The 19,390-nt window shown below is 43.9% G+C and overlaps 1 protein-coding gene across 5 annotated transcripts in view; it reads left to right on the top strand.

The window, feature by feature from the left end:
* The window catches only part of MIA3 (MIA SH3 domain ER export factor 3), a 246,190-nt gene that overhangs the window by 60,030 nt on the left and 166,770 nt on the right, over window positions 1–19,390 (top strand). For 4 of the 5 annotated variants that reach the window (XM_029593146.1, XM_029593144.1, XM_029593142.1 and 1 more), the window contains exon 6: window positions 2,129–2,271. In XM_029593146.1, coding sequence (XP_029449006.1) covers window positions 2,129–2,271 — 143 coding nt within the window. The remainder of the gene's footprint in view (window positions 1–2,128; window positions 2,272–19,390) is intronic. The other variant, XM_029593143.1, reaches the window with a different exon arrangement.

The raw sequence follows: 19,390 nt of genomic DNA, 5'->3' as shown, positions 1-19,390 counted from the left end.
GTCTTCCTTTGCTTGAGCACCTTTAGTTACTTATTGTTCCTTTGGCGCCTGAGTTCCTGTACCGAACCCAGTCCAGGGTAGGACTACGCCATCTACCGGCTGCTATCTCTGAGCTGAACCACTTCTCGCTATTCATTAACCTCGAGGCCCACCTAAGCCTTGCCAAAGGCTCAACCCGAGGGGAACGAGGGCTGGTATAGGTGAAGCTCCAGCGGCCTCTAGCTTCAGCCCACTCCACCTGCTGACGGTGGGGACCTGTAGGTTCTTACCTAAGGGTCCCGTCAACCCCACCTCAGCCCAAGGGTCCATCTCCGACGCAACAATCAGCAGCAGCAAACTTATACAAACCAAAAGAAAGGAAATGACCTATCCTGCTGATCCAGTTACTACCATTCATTTTTATAGCACTATGGGGCCAGCCTGAACCAGTTCATGATTAGTTGTTGCGAAGTATCTCTGGTCATTATAGCTGCACATCTTTGCTGCTGCATCAGGCTTCTGCATACATTGGCAGCCACTGTAGTGCAGCAAACTAAGAGGGTCATTTATCAAAATGCGTTAGGGCATTATCACGCGCGTTAGGGCCCTATCACTCACGATAACGGCATAACGCTTGCAATAAGTACCACATTGCAAAATGCATATGCAAATTTTAAAATTAGTAGTTGAGTGGGAGGAGTAAATGGCAACGAGGGCTGGTTAATATTGCGTGTGATAATGTAACGCACACTATCGCGGGACTTAACGCCGGAAATAACCACACCGTTTTTCTGTGTGTGGTGCCTGCGCTAGCTGTGCGTTACAGGATTTTTCGCAAATCCCGATTCAGGGGGAGAGAGAGAGAGCGCGCAACTGTGAAGGCTTACTTGTATTTGAATTTTTTATACCACTAGAAGAGGGGGCATTATGAACTCGGGGTGGGGTGGGTTCTGGGGGGGGGCAGTTTTACAAGTAGTCATACGAACAAACAGAACAGTTACCACCAGTGAAGATTTAATGTGATTTGGAGTGATGAAAGAAAAGGAGATTTGTACCATGTTCTTTCTACCTAGCTTGATGGTCTTTCTACCTAGCTGCAATCAAGGTAGGTAGAGAGTAAAGTGTACAAATCTACTCTTCTTTTACTTTTCATCTTTCCAAATCACATTAAATCTTTGCTGGTGGTAACTGCGCCGTTCATACGTATGACTGTGCATGTAAAACTGCCCCTCAGACCCCACCCCACAAACCTCACCCCGAGTTACTAGTGTCCCCTCTTACAGTGCTATAAATAGTTAACTTTTTGTGAGCCTCTACAGAGGCGCACTCTCTCTCTGTCTCAATTTAATACCTATGCAGCACCAGGAAAATTATCCTAACCACACCCCTTTTTTTATCACAAGTGTTATTTTTGCTATATTTATAGCAAAATGATGAATCTAGGCCTAAAACTTTCAAAATTGTAAGATAACAAACTTTAGCAAGCAGAAACATTCAGATTCCCATTTTATTGCGCTGGACGGCGTTCTTTTAATTTATGGTTTATAACTAAAAGGCAAAAATTGGTTGGAGGGGTGGGGGCAGGAAGGACAGTTTAAAAAAAAACCCAAAACTTAAAGATAGGACAAATCACTCTGAAACACCACTGGGCCGACTACTTTTCATGGTTTTTTTTTTTAATTTAAAAAATTTTTCTATACCGTCGTTAAGTTAAATACCATCACAACGGTTTACAGAAGGGCACGATAAAGAGAAACATGGGTGGTATAGATTACAAATTACTCGTGTGCCATCATAGTACGGTAACAATGTAAAATAATAAACTAGGTGTGTAAATTAAACCTGATTGTTAGGAACAAATTAGGCAGTTTGATTTTAACATTAATATGCTTATGTAGGTTACTAAAAACTTCTAGCTTGGTGCATCCTTATCGCTCAACTATTTTTCTCCTTTTCTTTATCTTTATAAAATGCTTGTTTAAAAAGCCAGGTTTTCAGATTAGATAAAAGTATTACTGTCCTTGCAGTGCAACTCCACAGTTGTGTAATTGTTAGCTATTGCTGTTTGTTCATTAGTCATGGTTGGGATTAATTTGTTTAAAAAAAAAATGGATTTCAACTTTTTTTTTTTTTTCTTTTCACCCTCCAGGGACGATAGCAGACGATACTGTGAAGGCTGAAAGGGATGAAGTTGAAACAGAAGCTTCCATGCCTTCAATTGTAACATCCTTAGACAGCACTATCCAGGTAGACACGAAAAATATGGCCCCATACACCGAGAATGTAAGTACAGTAAGTAAATCCAAAATCTACTAGAGGCGTGAAATGAATGAGTGCGGCCCCTTGAAAAAATGCGAGCACTGTGATTTCTCCTGCAAAGCGGCGCTTCTCAACCATTTAAGTAGCAAGGGTCCCTGTGCTTCTGAAAACTTGCAAAAAGTACTCGCTTTAGGAGGACCAAACCCAGCGCCGCACCAAGCACGACGTGCCAAATTTTTAACCGTAGTTTGGAGAGAGGAAGGGGGGGCAAGAGAAGGGCACAAGAGGCAGTCATAATTGTGGGGAGGAGTAAAGAATGTGGCTGCTCTTTTTCTAAAAAGGCTTTGTCTGCAGAACGACCGTGGTGGTGGTGGCGGCAACGGATGAAGGGAGTATGTGGACCCACGTTTCAGAGATAAAGGGGGACCTGGTGCACAAAGGCTTTTCTACCAGTCTGTATTTATAGGAAAAGACCTTGATGAATCAAGGCCGAAAGACACAAGGACATAGACACACGTAGGGGCGCATTGAGAGATCCGCATGCAGGCAGACATGGCGGCACACACACACAAGTACACTCAATGTAATTTTAATCTACTTTTTAGAGTTCTGTTCCACCTTTCATGGCTGGACAGCTGCTTAAAAGTGGATTACAATAAGTATACAATAATACAGAATTTTAAGATGGATTCTTATTGAATTTTCAACTATTTTTTGAAATGAAATAACATGAATCATACCAGTAGAAAGTGTAGCATTCTTATTTTGATAGCCTTGGTTTAATGTCTCGAGCATTTCTTGCAAGAAAACTTCCAACTCTGCCCCCCCACCCTGCCCTGCAAATCACTCTCCATTTATGAAAAGTGGATAAGTCGTGTGTCTTCCTCCTCAGCTCCCCAAGCACCTTCCTGCACATAGTTTGGTGTGGCTAGGTCCAGTCCTATCTACAGATGGCAAAGTTCTTCTGGATCCAGTGTTAACACAATTTTTATTACCTAAATTAGGTATCCACAACGTAGGCCTCTTACATTTAAGCTCCCAGTCATCCAAATGGGAGAAGTTGTGTGAGAGACATGCTGCTCAGCCATGTTTATTTTTTTTCATTTTCTGTCAAAAGGCGGGGATGTCACCCAGGCCTGTGCTTTGCATCCTCTGTGGAAAACTCAAAAAGATTCTCCCTTATGCTCTCTGGAACCCCTGCTTATTCAGTTTTGCTGGATTCAAAAGCCACAGTTTTTATGGCTCTTCTTGCTCTTAAACATTAGAGAAATAATGTTCAAAATTTGACTCTAGATTTACCAAGTGTTGCTTTTTTCTTTTTTTTTTTTAATACAATTTTCTTTCACACTTTTGATTTCTTCGCAGGATGTGGAGAACTGTGGATATGAGAAACAATTTCCATACATAGCTTGATTAATTTTTTTTTTCCTGAACCGCAAATTTGTTTTTTCTGAAAGCTCTTGTATTTACCTTGCATGACCAAATATTTGTGTGGTATCCCTGAAGCTGAAGGTTCAAGTCATTGATTTTATCAATAATGTCACAAAGATTGGCTGACTTGCAAATCCATGCCTTGGCAAAAAATGCTGTAAGAGTTATTTCATGTCTCTGAGAAAGACGACATCATCATGTCCAAACTCAAATAGGTGATTCAGCTACCTTCCACAAGACCACCACCAGACTTCAATGTGAAGTTACATGTTCAGATCCCATGCCATAGCACAGCGATCAGAAAAGACATGAATTCAGAGCTCTTGCTTTTATGGGCTGTTCAGCTTGGAGAAGAGACGGCTGAGGTGGGATATGATACAGGTTTATAAAATCATGAGAGGACTAGAACCGGTAAATGTGAATCTGTTATTTACTTTTTCAGATAATAGGACTAGGGGGCACTCCATGAAGTTAGCAAGTAGCACATTAAAAACAAGTCAGAGAATATTCTTTTTCACTCAACACACAGTTAAGCTCTGGAATTCATTGCCGGAAGATGTGGTTAGAGCAGTTAGTGCAGCTGGGTTTAAAAAGGGTTTTGATAAATTCCTAGAAGTCCATAAAATGCTATTAATCAAGCTGACTTAGGGAATAGCCACTGCTATTACTGGCATTAGTAGCATGGGGATCTATTTAATGTTTGGGTAGTTACCAGGTACTTGAATCCTGGATTGGCCACTGTTGGAAACAAGAAGCTAGACTTGATGGACCCTCGGTCTGACCCAGTATGACAACTTCTTATGTTCTTATGTTTTATGAAGTTTCGTTTTCACAGTCATTTCTAGCATGCTGTTTAAATCTTCATTCAGTCATTTTGCAGCCATTGCTAGTCTGTGTATAATACAATGGTTCCATTTGAGTGAAGGATTTACAGCTTTTGAAAGAGATAAAATCACTTTGTTGAGCTACCATTCCTGCTGCTCTGTCTGTGCACAGATAAAGATCACTCCATGACAATCCATTTCTTTACAGTGTGCTCATTTAAGAACTTAAAAATATCCTCTCCTGTAGGAACATAAGAAGTTGCCATACTGCATCAGACTGAGGGTCCCTCAAGCCCAGCATCCTGTTTCCAACCGTGGCCAATCCAGGTTACAATCAACTGGCAAGTACCAAAACGTTAAATAGATCCCATGCTTCTAATGCCAGAAAGAGCAGGGACTATTCCCTAAGTCAGCTTGATTAAAGGCATTTATGGACTTCTCCTCCAAGAACTTATTCAAGCCTTTTTTTAAACCCAGCTACACTTACTTCCCTAATCACATCCTCTGGCAATAAATTCCAGAGCTTAATTGGGCATTGAGTGTGAGAGAATTTTCTCTGATTTGTTTTAAATGTGCTACTTGCTAACTTCATAGAGTGTCCCCTAGTCCTATTATCTGAAAGAGTAAATAACCGATTCACATTTACCCATTCTATACCTCTCATGATTTTATAGACCTCTATGATGTCCTCTTCAGCCATTTCTTCTCCAAGCTAAACAGCCCTAACCTCTTTAGCCTCCCCTCATAGGGGGGGGGGGGGCTGTTCCATCCCTTTTATCATTTTGGTTGTCCTCTTTTTTTTTTATTTTATTTTTATTGCATTTTATATTTTTCACACAAATGAACTGTTGTGAATGGAAAATCAGATGGGTTTACATTACAATATCACACAAGAAATTGAAAATTTGCAAGTAGTAGGAAAAAAAGTAATCAGTAAACCAATCTTACAAAATAAGAAATACATGTGAGGTGGACTGAAACTCTAGCAGCGAACAACTTCAAAGTTAAACATGAAAAAGGAAAATGTAAAGCTGCCGATTACCTAAGCCTTATATTTGCCCTCTGTACTGTCTCTAAGTCACAATTCTTTGGTGGGAGTCTAGGAAAAAATGAAGTTGTGAAGGTTCGAAAAAGACATATACAGAATCTGAATATTTTACTACACACCTGCATGGGTAGCGAAGGGTAAATTTAGAACACACAGTTAACACTTCAATTCTCATCTGTATACATATTTTTCCTTCTTTCCTGAGTTGTTCTTGTAATATCAGGAAAAAGCCAAACTCTTTAACCGTAATATTCTGCTAATCTGTTATGGAAGAATAATCTTAAGACATTATTTTTTTTCAGATAGGAAAGCAAATAATACACCCCTTGTTGGGACAATGTCCTCATGAGACAGTTCCAATAATTCTGAGATATTATTTATTTAATTGCTGTTGTGGATCTTGATTTTCGTGCTCTTCTCTTTTCTTCTGAGGAAGGTAATATGCCTTAGTAATTAAAGGCAAGGCCTCCGATGGTATTTTCAAAATCAGGCTCAGATATTTCTTAAACAATTCTATCGGCGAGATTTGATTAATAACAGGGAAGTTAAGAATTCTTATATTCATACTTCGAAGGATGTTCTCAATATTTTCAATCTTTTTATTTAATTAACACTGTCTCATGTTGTATTACTTGTTGCTGAAAAGTTTCCATCACTTTGATTATTTTCTCCCATCTCTTGTATTTTCTTTTCATGTACTTCAATTCTTTTCTCATTTTCAATACTTCGTTTATTAGAATCCAAGCATGTTTTTGATAAATTGATAACAGCGGCTTCTATAGCGGCCAAGGCATCCCGAATAGCGTCCATCGTTATAACCACAGGTTTATCCAGGAATGAAGTTAAAAGCCCAGACTCACCACCTCGAGCGACATCAGTAGCAGTGTCCCGCTCAAGTTCCAGCGTTTGAGGGAGGTAAGTATGCTCCCATCTGAGATGTCCCTCCAGGATCCTCCTCCTTACAGGCTCTAGGCGTTTTCGAGGTTCTCCGGGGCACTTACAGGCACCATCTCCCGATTCTCTCCCTTTCGCTGGGGTGAGGATGGAGTCTCAGGTGGGCTGGGACTCGGCGAGATTTCCTCTGCCAAGGACTCTGCCACTCCCAGCTCTGTAGGCGTCGAGGCGAAGAAGGCAGGTATTGTTGCTTGGCTTGCATCCAAATTAATGGAAACCGGCTGGCCATCACGGAGCTGAGCCTTACGCTTCGTATGAGGCATTTTATTTTACTATTTTGTAAGATTTCTAGGAAATCTCACGGAAATCTCACGGAGCAGCCTTCTCTCAATCAGTGGCCATCTTAACTCCACCCCCCTAGTTGTCCTTCTCTGCATCTTCTCCAGTGCAATTATATCTTTTTTGAGATGCGGCGACCAGAATTGTACACAGTATTCAAGGTGGGGTCTCACCATGGAGCGATACAGAGGCATTATGACATTTTCCGTTTTATTCACCATTCCCTTTCTAATAATTCCTAACATTCTGTTTGCTTTTTTGACTGCTGCAGCACACTGAGCCGACAATTTCAATGTGTTATCCACTATGACACCTAGAACGTTTTCCTAGGTGGTAGCTCCTAACAATGTGTAACTACAGCAAGGGTTGTTATTTTTCCCTAATGCAACACCTTGCACTTGTCTACATTAAATTTCATCTGCCATTTGGATGCACAATCTTCCAGTCTACAAATAATGAACCAAGGAGTAAAAGAATAAAAAGTATATCCCACCGGAATGATCTCACTCAGAAAATGTCTTATAACTTGGAAAATATATTTTATAAAGGCCTGGCGATGCACGTAAAGCCCTGCTGCGTCTAGGTCCTGGGGCTTGCAAAAAGAGGCGGGGCGGTCTGGGGGCGGGGCCAGAGGCAGGCACAAAAGGTAAGACAAAGGACAGGGAGAGTTTAGAGTAGGGCTGGGGGGGAAAGGTTAGGGGAAGGGGTGGGAAGGTCAGGTTAGGGGGAAAGGAACGGGGAAGGCAGTGCGGCTTGGCGCGCGCAAGGTGCACAATTGTGCACCCCCTTGCCTGCACGCCGATCCCTGATTTTATAACTTGCGAGCGCCTGCACGCGCAAGTTATAAAATCGGGTGTACATGTGCGTGCGCCGGGTAGCGCGCGCACACCTTTTTAAAATCTACCCCATAGGCACTAAATTCTGAGCGCCAGTGCACATAGACAGACTTGGTCTTCCTCGGTGCAGCCCTTAACTCCAACCCGACACTGTAATGTTCCGGGAAGATATCTTTCTTCAGGAGTAATTGTTATATCTGCGTTTCCATATTAAAGTGCCTGGTTTCTGGAACAGCAAAACAGACACAAAAGATAAGTCATTAAATACCAAGATATTGTTATCTACTCCTGAGCATCGATAGCTTAAAGATGAGCATACGTGGTAGCGTGTCAGAATTGTCACCAGCTATCAAGTTGAGCAGAGACGCCGCTGTCTCGCGGGCAGCCGGCGCTATTTTTAAAGATCTTGTGGCACGAAACTCGCTGTCAATCAAAAGAAGTGAAAAAATCACAGGATGTCACAGCACTATTAAAATCAATTTATAATGAGTGCCACAATATTTTTTCATTGAGGCCAGAAGGATAAACCGCTTTTAATCTGAAAATCTAAAAACTCTCCCATCGATTTAATAATATTGAATGATCGCCTCCCTGTGGAGATGGGGGGGGGGGGGACACGACAAATTCCAACACAGTCCATAAAACAAAAAATCTGGAAAACTATGTCCCGCTTGGATTCAATGAGGGACAATAGGTGCACGCTCGTCCTTTGTGTTAACACGACTGCGATGTTCTATAAGACGTTTTCTTACCGGGAGCTTAGTGTGCCCCACACATAATTTTGTTGCAGGGAGTTAAGTTGAGAGGGTATGAAAAACAAGTACTTAGTACCCTTATAAGAAACTAAACATTGACAAGGATATTTCAATAAAAAAAAATTATCCCCAATTGTAACGCTAAAGGTCTCTTTCTGTCCCGGTGGCCCTTCTTGACTGTGTGTACTGTGCCTTGTTCTTGTCCTGGCTGGGCCTGTCTCCTGATAGTTTGGCCTGTCTCTCCTGTGTGTACCCCCTAGTCTTGTCCTTATTCTCTTTAGGTCTCTTGGTGGCCTAGCTTTTCTGTTTTGCCTTGTAGTCTTGTTCTGGGTTGTCCTGCCCATGTTTCTGCCTGAATGTTCTGACCTTCTTCTCTGCTTTACTAGGCCCCGCCCCTGCCGGTGGCCTTTGTCTTCATGTGCTAGCCTGATTAGGCCTTTAGTGCACTTCCTGGTGTGGGTGTTCTTTCCCTTGTGTTGCAGCTTGTTCCTGCCTTGTACTGTGTTTAGTTTCCCAGTTCCTGAACCCTTACCTGCCCTGTTTCCTTCCTGCCCAGACCGTAGTCTGCCTTGCTCATGCCTGCACCTCTCCTCCAGTGTCCTGCCAGCAGCTATGGGCTCAACCCAAGGGGCAGGGGGCTGGCCAGGCAGAAGAACCTGCACTGTTATACCCTTGACTCCTGTACTGCTCCTGCTGGGGAAATATCTTGCACCAGCCTGCCCAGCCCTGATCCACATTTTTCTGAGAACTCTCTCTTCACTTTATGAAGTCTTCTTTTTTTTTTTTTTTGTTTACCAAAAAGCCGTCCATTTTAACACTTCACAGTCAGCAGTGTAGACTGCCGTGGCATTGGATGCCTGGAAGAAACAGGAAGATATACTGGATGGGGGGAACCAGCATTGGACACAAACCCAGACTGACCCACAAAGTGACACTGCCGCCACACATGGACCCCAGGCTGTTAGTCTACTTCAAGGAGCTAGACTCAACAGCGTCAGGAAATATCTTTTTATGTTAGGGGGTGGTATATGACTGAAATGCCCCGATGGAGGAGGTGTTGGGAACAAAAATGGTAACTGAATTCAGGAAAGTGTGGAAGGAACACAGAGGCTCCCTAAAGCCGCTAGGATAGTGATGAAGCGCTAGGGTAACCTTGCTGAAGTAGTGGTTACAACTCTAAACAACAATGGTATAATTGCAGTGGGCATCCACGAAGGAATTCGGGCAATGTGCATGAAAGGGCCATGGTTAAATGCAAATTTCAAAGTTGAAAATTAATAATAATATAAAAAGAGCAGTGAAGATACTTGGGGGGGTGGGGTGGGGTGAGGGGTCAGCTTAAGTATTGCTATTTTGGTAGCAACGTTGAAGATGACAAGGCTTACAATGGTCTGTTAGCGGAGGTAGTGGGGGTCATCACAATGGCAGATTTTGGGCATTCTTGAGACAGATAAGGATGGCAGCGCTAGGAAAAGTGTTGCAAGGTGTAAGATAAAGATGAGAAGGAGTGGGAGCTGGTGCTGGGTTGCGAGGGGAATTTATAGGTGCATCTACCCAAAATGAAGGAATCTCAACAGGGCAGACTGCATGGGCCAAATTGGTCTTTATATGCCGTCATTTACTGCGTTACTGTTTTTCCACAGACTTGGGGGCTGATGTACGTAGACCCCCAGTATCGCACACTGACTCACACAGACTGACTCTGACACACCGATACCATTAATATAGTTTGCAAAATAAAAAGGTGTGGGTTTTTTTTTTTTTTTTATTATTATTGGTTGATGAAATACACAAAAGCCAGCATCTTCAACATATCATCTCCTAACAACTGGTGGTGGGTTTTTTTTGTAGGAGATGGGAGGCACCAAAACAGCACCTTCCTCCATACCCTTCCCCATTAACAACAGCAGCTCCTCTGTGGCTCCAAAACAAAGAATGTCTCCTACCTGTGGCCTGTCTTCCAGCCTCTCCTTCAGGTGCTAGAGGCTCCAAGAGCTATAATGGGGGAAGCAGCTTCAGTAGCAATGGTGGAGGGGAGCTCCCAGGCAGGCAGACCGGCCCTGGCTTCAGCAGCCACGGTGGTGGCAAGAGACTTCCAGGCAGGCAGGCAGGCAGCCTACAACTTCAGTGGCTGTGGTGGTGGAACTTCAAGGTAGGACCTGGCTGTAGTGACCGCAATGGTAATGCGGGGGCTCCCAGTCAGACATTCAGCAGCCCCCTGGCCTCACCAGCCACAGTGGTTGCAAGAGGCTCCTAGGCAGGCCAGCCCTGGCTGTAGGTACCACAGGGGTAGTGGAAGTGCACCAGGCAGCTGCAGTGGGGGCTTCCAAGCAGGCAAGACAGCCCTGTTTTCAGTGCCTGCGATGGGCAAATTTGTGGCTGCTGAAGCCACAGCAATGGCAGGGGGAGGAACATCCAGGAAGGTGGGTCCCCGGCTACAGAGGCCGCAGTGGAGGTGGAGTGGTCTCCCAGGCACACTGTCCCAGGTTTCATCAGCAACAGTGGTGAGGAAAACCTAGGGTTCAAATCCTGCTGCTGCTTTTTGAGACCTTGGACAAGTCACTTCACCCTCCATTGCCTCAGGTCCAACCTAGGGTACTAAAGCTTTTCTCCCATTCTGTGTCTGAGACAAATGCTTATCCAATGAGACTCTTAGATTACAGTCTCTCTGGGGATAGGGAAATTCCTACATTACTTAAATGTAATCTACTTTGAAGTGCCTGAAAAAGCAGAATATAAATTAAAAGGGGCTTCCAGATAAGGCTGTGCAGGCCTTGGCTTCAGAGTGGTGGAGGAGGAGAGCTCCTAGGCAGTAGGCACAGACCGCAGCAGCGGTGGTGGTGGCAGGGAGAGCTTCCATGCAGGGTGGTGGTGGGGGGGCTCATAGGCAGGCCAGGGCAAGGAGAGGTGGTGGTGGTGGAAGAAGCTCTCGACTCCACGGCACCGCGCAGCAGGGCCTGGTGAGATTTTTCTGCTACACCTGTAATGGCAGAGGCTCGTGGAACAGTGCCACCTCCTGCACGTGCTTCCTGCATTTTCTGCACCCCCACTACTGTGCTCCCGTGGGGAAAGATCAGCTGCTTCTGCAGCCAGAGCGTGGGGAATGCCACTACCACCCCTGCAGAGAGTGCACTGAGAGGAGGAGGTGAATGCTGCCACCAGCGAGCGCAGAGGGGGAGGGAAGAGGTATTGCCACCCCTGCCGCGTATCCCCAGGGGTACATATACTGCGGGTTTTGCAAATGGAGTGGTGGTATTTTTTTTTTCCAGCCACGGGCTTTTGTGTGTTATTTATTTAATTAATTTGATTGCCTGCTGATCGATCAAAGACATCTTAGCTGTTTACAATATCAAAAAGTGTCCTAAAACAAATACTATTTAAAAAAAAAAAAAATGTATCCCAAAGTTTAACTCTGCATTGCAAGTGTGCTGCAACATACCCATCAACTTCACTCCTCCTAAGAACATAAGCAGTGGCCTTAGAGCATCCTGTTTCCAACAGTGGCCAAACCAGGCTACAAGTACCTGGCAAGTTTCCAAACACTAAGTAGACCCCATGCTACTGATGCCAGTAATAGCAGAGGCTGTTCCCTAAAGGGCGGATTTTAAAAGCCCTACGTGCGTAAATTGCGGCGTTTGCACGCGTGGACGGGCCTTCTGTCCCCCTCGGCTTCAAGTGGGAGAGGCGGACCTGGGAGGAGGGGGAATCAGAACACAGTGACGGCTTTCACCATCCATATCTATGGAATGCTGCATCCCTGGGATATTTATACATTTATTGATATAAAATGTATAACCTTAAAATGGGATTGGTCTAGACTCGGCAATGAGAGCTGATGGTGAGGGGGGGAGGAGGCTGATCTGATGTGTAAGAGCCAGGTGGGTAGCGAGAGGACCAGTGAGGTGTTCTTCCAACTCTTTGCATGCATTTTTTGGGCCTTGCATTGTAGGCCATTTCTCTCTGCTCCTTCCTTGAATGAGGGGTTCTAGCAGTATTAGAGAAATCTGACTTCTTTGCAGATCGTTACCTTTTATTGGTGCTAAATCTAGCCCCTTGGAATAGACCCAGGAACCTAGGATTTGTATGGGGGTGACATTGTCGCTTTGTGTGTGTGTGGGTTTGTATTTGATGCTTTCTCCTCCATACAGCATAGCCATATATCTTTGTTGTAAATCCAAACGCCAGATGCCCTGGGATCGTAGCTACATGATTTATGAACCTGTGAAGATGTGTATTTTCACTACCAATGTGGGGTTTTTCAAGACATGTTCCTCTGACTCCAACCCTTGTTGCACATTTCTTTGGGAACTACTTTCTAACAGCTCGATCCAGTAAAGTGTGCTCCGTCGGAGCGCACTGTCACCCTGCTCTGGACGCGTGTTTTCCCTTACCCCTTATTCAGTAAGGGGAGGAAAACACGCGGCCCGCCCGCGGCACCTAATAGCGCCCTCAACATGCAAATGCATGTTGATGGCCCTATTAGGTATTCCCTAGCGATCCAGTAAGTAAAATGTGCAGCCAAGCCGCACATTTTACTCTAAGAAATTAGCGCCGCCCAAAGGTCGGCGCTAATTTCTTCCGGCGCCAGGGAAGTGCACAGAAAAGCAGTAAAAACTGCTTTTCTGTGCACCCTCCGACTTAATATCATAGCGATATTAAGTCGGAGGTCCCCAAAAGTAAAAAAAAGTAAATAAAAAAATAAAAAAAAATTTTGAATTCGGCCCGCGGCTGTCGGGCCGAAAACCGGACGCTCAATTTTGCCGGCGTCCGGTTTCCGAGCCCGTGGCTGTCAGCGGGCTCGAGAACCGACGCCGGCAAAATTGAGCGTCGGCTGTCAAACCCGCTGACAGCCGCCGCTCCTGACAAAAAGGAGGCGCTAGGGACGCGCTAGTGTCCCTAGCGCCTCCTTTTCCCCGTTTGCACTGCGTCGCCTCATTTAAATACTGGATAGCGCGCACCGGCGAGGGGCCGGTGCGCGCGCCGGGAGAGCGGGCGTTCGTCCGCTCTCCCGCGGACTTTACTGGATCGAGCTGTCAATACATAAATGTATACATACTAAACCTTAACAGATTTGCCAAATAATGCTCTAAAGGAGACTCAGACAAAGATTTTGAATTTTAAAAAAACTGAAACCCTGATTTTCAAGTACATCATCTGGGCACACACAGCAAAAGCACTACAATTAAAGTTTTTGCCGTTTAAATTACTTAGCTATTCTCACTGTTAGTTATTTATGTATTAGTTCATAACTATTAACTTGTTATATGTACAACGTTACTTCTTCCCTTAGTTATTTATATACTCGTTCATAATTATTACTACCTTGTTCTATGTACAACGCTCTGACGTTTTGTTTTCCTGTAAACAGACGCGATATCCTAGGATGAACGGCGGTATATAAAAACCAATAAATAAATAAATAAATAAATAAATTACAATCTCTTAACACCACAATATAATCCACTGAACTGGTAAACCAACAACTTTAATTGAAGCAAAAGGCTGGGCATGCTTTTCCCTCAAATACTAATCTGCTGCCCCTAAAGAATCAGAACTCTGCCAGTCATTCACCAAGGAGTAACCTAGTGGTTAGAGCAGTGGGCTATGAACCAGGAGACCAGGGTTCAAGTCCCACCCACTGTTGCTCCTTTATGACCTTGGGCAGGTCACTTTACCTTCCATTGCCTCAGGTACAAACTTAGGCCTGGATTTATCAGAGAGAGAGAGATATCATGGCCCATAGGTAGGTATTTGTATCTCTATGGTAGGCCCACCTAGTAACTCGAGGTGGGGATTAGGTAAGAGTGTATGGGGTTAGGGGCCACTTTGACATTGTACATGACACCTATGAACAGAACAGTGGTCTCATGAAGATTTGATGACCTTTGGAGTGAGGAAACTCACTCCAAGATGAGATTTGGGCAAGGTTCTCTCAACCTAGTTTGATGTTACCCAGGTAGAGTCCATCAAACTAGGTTGAGAGAACCTTACTGGTTTAGAAGCCGTCCTGTGCTTTTTTTCCCTCTGTGTCAGTACCCCAGACCATGAAAGTTAGAGCCACTGTGGGTTGTTGTCTGTAACTAATTCCCCTCTTTAGTCCCACCCTGCTTGAAGCAGGGAGGATGCTGCAGTTGCGTCAAAAGCATTAAGGCTATTGGTTGAGGGTAGTAATCCCCTTGCCTTCTGTTAAGGGTAGTAAGTGCTGCACTGTGCAGGTTACCCCCATGCACCCTCTTTTTCATTTCTGTCCTCTAGCCTTTAGAGATCCACAGTGTCTTTTATCTCATGCCATTTAGTTACAGGTGCCTAAATTTACTTACCCATTGTTTATACAGAGGTGAATAGTTCAGGGGCTTTGAACATGTGTCCCTGGATCTCTCTTTACTCAGTTCAGGGTTCTACTTTCTCACATTCGGGCCAATACAGTACAGTGTGCTCCGGCGGCGCCCCTTATTTCAACAGGCCAATACAGTAAAAAGCGCGGGAGAGCGCACAGGCCACTCTGCTGCGCGCGCAATTCAGTAAATTAATTTATTTAAATCAGGGCCCGTGGTAAAAAGAGGCGCTAGGGACACTAGCGCGGCCCTAGCGCCTCTTTTTTGACAGGAGCAGCGGCTGTCAGCGGGTTTGACAGCCGATGCTCAATTTTGCCGGCGTTGGTTCTCAAACCCGCTGACAGCCACGGGTTCGGAAACCGGACGCCAACAAAATTGAGCGTCCGGTTTTCAAGCCGCGGGCCGATTTCAAAAATTTTTTTAAATCTTTTTTTTTAACTTTCGGGACCTCCGACTTAATATTGCCATGATACTTTCCTGGTGCCAGGAGAAATTAATGCCAGCCTTTGGGTAGGCGCTAATTTCTGAAAGTAAAACGTGCGGGCATAACTAATAGGGCCATCAACATGCATTTGCTATTAGTTTCGGGGGGGGGGGGGGGGAAGGGGTTGGAAGCATGTTTTCTGAATAAGGGGGTAAGGGAAAACGCGCATTCAAATGCGGGTTAACAGTGCGCTCCACCAGAGCGCATTGTACTGTATCGGCCCGTTTGTGAGCAATTCCTTTAGTCTTAGGAGTGTTTCAAGTTATGGTAAGAAGTTCAGGTGCCAGTCATAATAAAACGATGGGGCTTACCATCCACAGAGAGGGAGTGTGGTCCCTTCTCTTATCATGCAGGCCCGAGCACACAGGAATTGGTAATGAATGGACTCTGCTCAAGCAGACCAGAGTATTATACCAAGCATTAAAAAAAACCGACCCTTTGAGATGTATTTATTTTGAAAAATGTTATGGCAGGCAAGGTATACATCTGGGACATTAAATGTTATTACTACATGTACCATTAGAGGTATTCATCAGAAGAAATCATTGTAGCAGTATATAAGGGGTGGGTGAGGCTACAGGGAAAAGATGTAGGACAATAACAATAGGGGATCTTGTGCTGTAGAGTACATTTGAAAAAAAAAATGGGAAGCTAGCAACTGAGACCAAATTAAATATCCCATACAGAGAAGAATAGAGAAAATGCTTTGTGAATCAGCCTGTGGCTCCTAAGCATCAGTAGGCAACATTCAGTACCCATGGACACCAGTCTGCAGAGGGTTTTCAGGATATCCACAATGAATATGCATGAGCTAGCTCTGCATACACTGGAGACTCATCATATGCAAATTTATCTGATGCATATTCACTGCATATATCCTGAAAACCCGACTGGCAGTCATACAGTATGATCAGAACAGATTTGGGAAATCCTGTCTTGAGAGAATCCAGCATTGAAGGTTCTATAAAAATTGCCTTGCAACTACTTTGTGTCTTAGGACCTGCAAATTGGGCATGAGAAGAGTCTGAAGAACAGTTAGTAGGCACTCTTAAATCCATGTCTTTCAACCCGTGGTATATGTAATCATGGGGGATCAGCAGCAATAGCAGCATTTCCTTCCCCTCCCCTTATGCACTCTCTTGTGGCAATAACCGCAGCATTCACCTTCCTGCTCAGCACGTGCCCCGTGCTCTCTTGCCCCATGAGCAGAGCACAGGTGCAGAAACATAGCTACCCCGTAGCTATTCCACGTGCCACCATACACACACAGACCCTGCCAGACTGCACCACTCCTTCTGTGTCCTTGGGAGCCTTCACTACTGATGGAGAGACTGGGAGATAGACATTTTTTCTGTCGAAGCTGCCTAATCCTTGCTTTTTTTTTTTTGGGGGGGTGGACAGTGGACAGGAGGTGTGTTGGGGGCCTATTTCCTCAAAAATACCACCACCACTAATGGTGGTAGTGTTTTTGTGCGTGAATAGGGTTTTGGTAGGTGATGTGTGACCGTCGCTAATCCACTTTAGTGGGGTGTGGGAGGAGGAGCTAGGGCTGCTGAGCCCCCAATATTGGTTTTTGAGTATTGTGTATATCTATATATAAAATAAAACTGCAAGCTTTTTGACCATTTTGACATAAACTGTCATCACCAATCAGTATGTCAGCATCAGCCTATGTGTGGCAGTCTCACTTGTGTGTGTGCGTGTGTGAGAGTCTGTCTGTGTCACATAGTAACATGCATATAAAGATCAGTTTGGTCCATGCAGTCTGCCAAGTTGAGATCTGAAGGTTTGGGTAGATGCCCATATTAATTCTCATATGCAACCAGTACCAGCTCTAACTTCTCTGGTTTTTTTGTTTTTTAAATATATCACCCCCCCCCTTTTTCCTAGCCCTGCCTCCTTCCACATATGTCTCAAGAATGCCCAATATATGCCACGGTGATGGCCTCCACCATCTTCACAAGTAGGCCATTTCAGGCCTTGCCATCTTTAACTTTGCTGCTTACAGGACCAATATTTAAGCCAAAAAAAGTTGTCTTACACTCACTGAAGTTTGGAGTTTAACTTCTTTTTTTATATTACATTAAGCTTTGAAATTTGGGCTTTAACCATGGAACCTCATGCAGATTACTCTAATACCTTCTTGGATGCCTGAAGCAATCATATCACTGCTGTTTAGGGCTGTAATGCTGCTTCGTCCAGGTTATCCTCTGTTTCATTACCATCTTCTTCTTGTCCCATGCTTTTTTTGCATTCAGTTACTGTTTTTGTCTTCACCACCTTGGACCATTTTGGTTTTTTGCTGCCATCATTTACTATGTTACCACCTCCACGAGGAAAAAATATTTCCTGACATTGACTTTGTGTCTGTGTGAAAGTGTGGTCAGTCTGGGTTTGTATTCCAATGCTTTTTCTTCCATCCAGCATAAACCTTTGTTTGTTGTAAACCGAAAACCCAGATAACTAGGATCCTAGCTACATGATTTATGAACCTGTGAAGATTTGTACTTTCACTACTGATACTGGTTTTTTTCTAAACATGTTCCTCCAACTCCACCACGTGTTGCACAATTGTTTGGGACTACTTTTTAAATACATAAATGTAATCTATAACTCAACATTTGAAATCTTTTTTACAAGACAGCGATACATTTTCACACTGCATGGTCAGCAGTGTAGGTCACATTTTGTTTATTTAGCTCACACCTTTTCATTGGCAGCTCAAGCAAGTGACATTCAGGTGCTGTAGGTAGTAGATGCCCGAGAGCAACAGGAAGATACCTCCATTAAACACTTTGCACGATTTAGGGTTAGACACTGTCTAAGCATTATATGAAGCCTTCTCTTTTGAAGAGGCACCTTCATACTCAACATTCAAATCAATGAATTTATTTCACAAGAAAATATGAAAGTTTGAAAAAGTCAAGTGCCACTTTGAAATTGTATGATCCCTATACAGCCTTCTTTGGAAAACTCGCGCATAGTGGAAAAATGAAGAAATCATGTACCATTGCTGAGAACCTTGTCGTTCCTGCCACTATCAGACTCACTGAAATCATAGTTGGCAAAACAGAAGAACATAAAATTAAAACCATTCCACATACAACTGCAATCATCTCTTCCATTGTCACTTCCCCTCAATCTATCATTTCCACTGCTACTGTTCATGCTGCCTTCAAACATCCTGTGATCACACTACTCCTCAAACGGAGTCAGATTTCAAAGCTGATGTCTCCCTATACATATCCCTACAGTGACCTCAGCCCTCCAGTATTCTCTTCAAAAGCTACTGTGGACATACTAGTGAAAAAACTTGATTTAAAAATATAATTAAAAATAGATAACCATATCTGTACTCAATCAAACACTTGGACCTCAGTAAGAATATAGGTGCCCTGATCTAGGGACTGGTTGAAGGCTTACCCGTAATCTCTTGGATTTGATGACCTTGGCACCGTTCTTGGGCAGCCGAGGGCGGGATGCTGAGTCCATCTGTCTACACTAAGGAAAACGAAATTATCAGGTAAGTAATTTCTCCATTTCCTAGCGTGTAGCCATATGGACTTAGGACCAATGGGATGTACAAAAGCTGCTCCCATTTGAGGCGGGAGGCTGCCTACAGTCTGGTTAATACCGCCCTTGCAGAGCCATTTGGGAGGAGCAACATTCTGGTGGGGGAATGGAGGAGAAAAGAAATTGAGCGGCCTTTTTGTTCATATGTTTAAAAACAAAGCAAATAGTTTTGAATTTTATCCTTGTTTCAACCGGGAGCCAGAATAGTTGTAAAACTGGCCTTTTGTGTTCAATGCAAGGTACATACAAGAGCTTTCGGGAAAAAGTAGCGATTCTGGAAAAATTGGTTTGTATGGAAATTGTTTCATTTCCACAGCTCTCAGAATTCTGTGAAGAAAATAAAATCCCTCTCAATGAAAGTATGAAAGAAAATATTAAAACACACGTGGTAAACCTGGAGTCAGATTTTGAACATTATTTCCCTAATGTTCAAGAGCAAGAAGAGCCATAAAATCTGAGGATTTTTAACCCATTTAAGGACAGCACAATTGAACATGCAGGGCTGCTAGAGAGCATGGACAATCTTTTTCAGCTTTCCACATTTGATAGGCCTAAAAAGTAAATAGGGAATTGTTTGTGCCTGGAAACTGTGGAGGGTAGATTCTTGGGAGGGCATCTCTGACTTTTCATTAG

This window comes from Rhinatrema bivittatum, chromosome 3 (genome assembly GCF_901001135.1).
Source record: "Rhinatrema bivittatum chromosome 3, aRhiBiv1.1, whole genome shotgun sequence".
Classification (NCBI taxonomy): domain Eukaryota; kingdom Metazoa; phylum Chordata; class Amphibia; order Gymnophiona; family Rhinatrematidae; genus Rhinatrema; species Rhinatrema bivittatum.
Note: the sequence above shows the minus strand (reverse complement) of the source record. Positions and strands in the feature narration are given on the sequence as shown.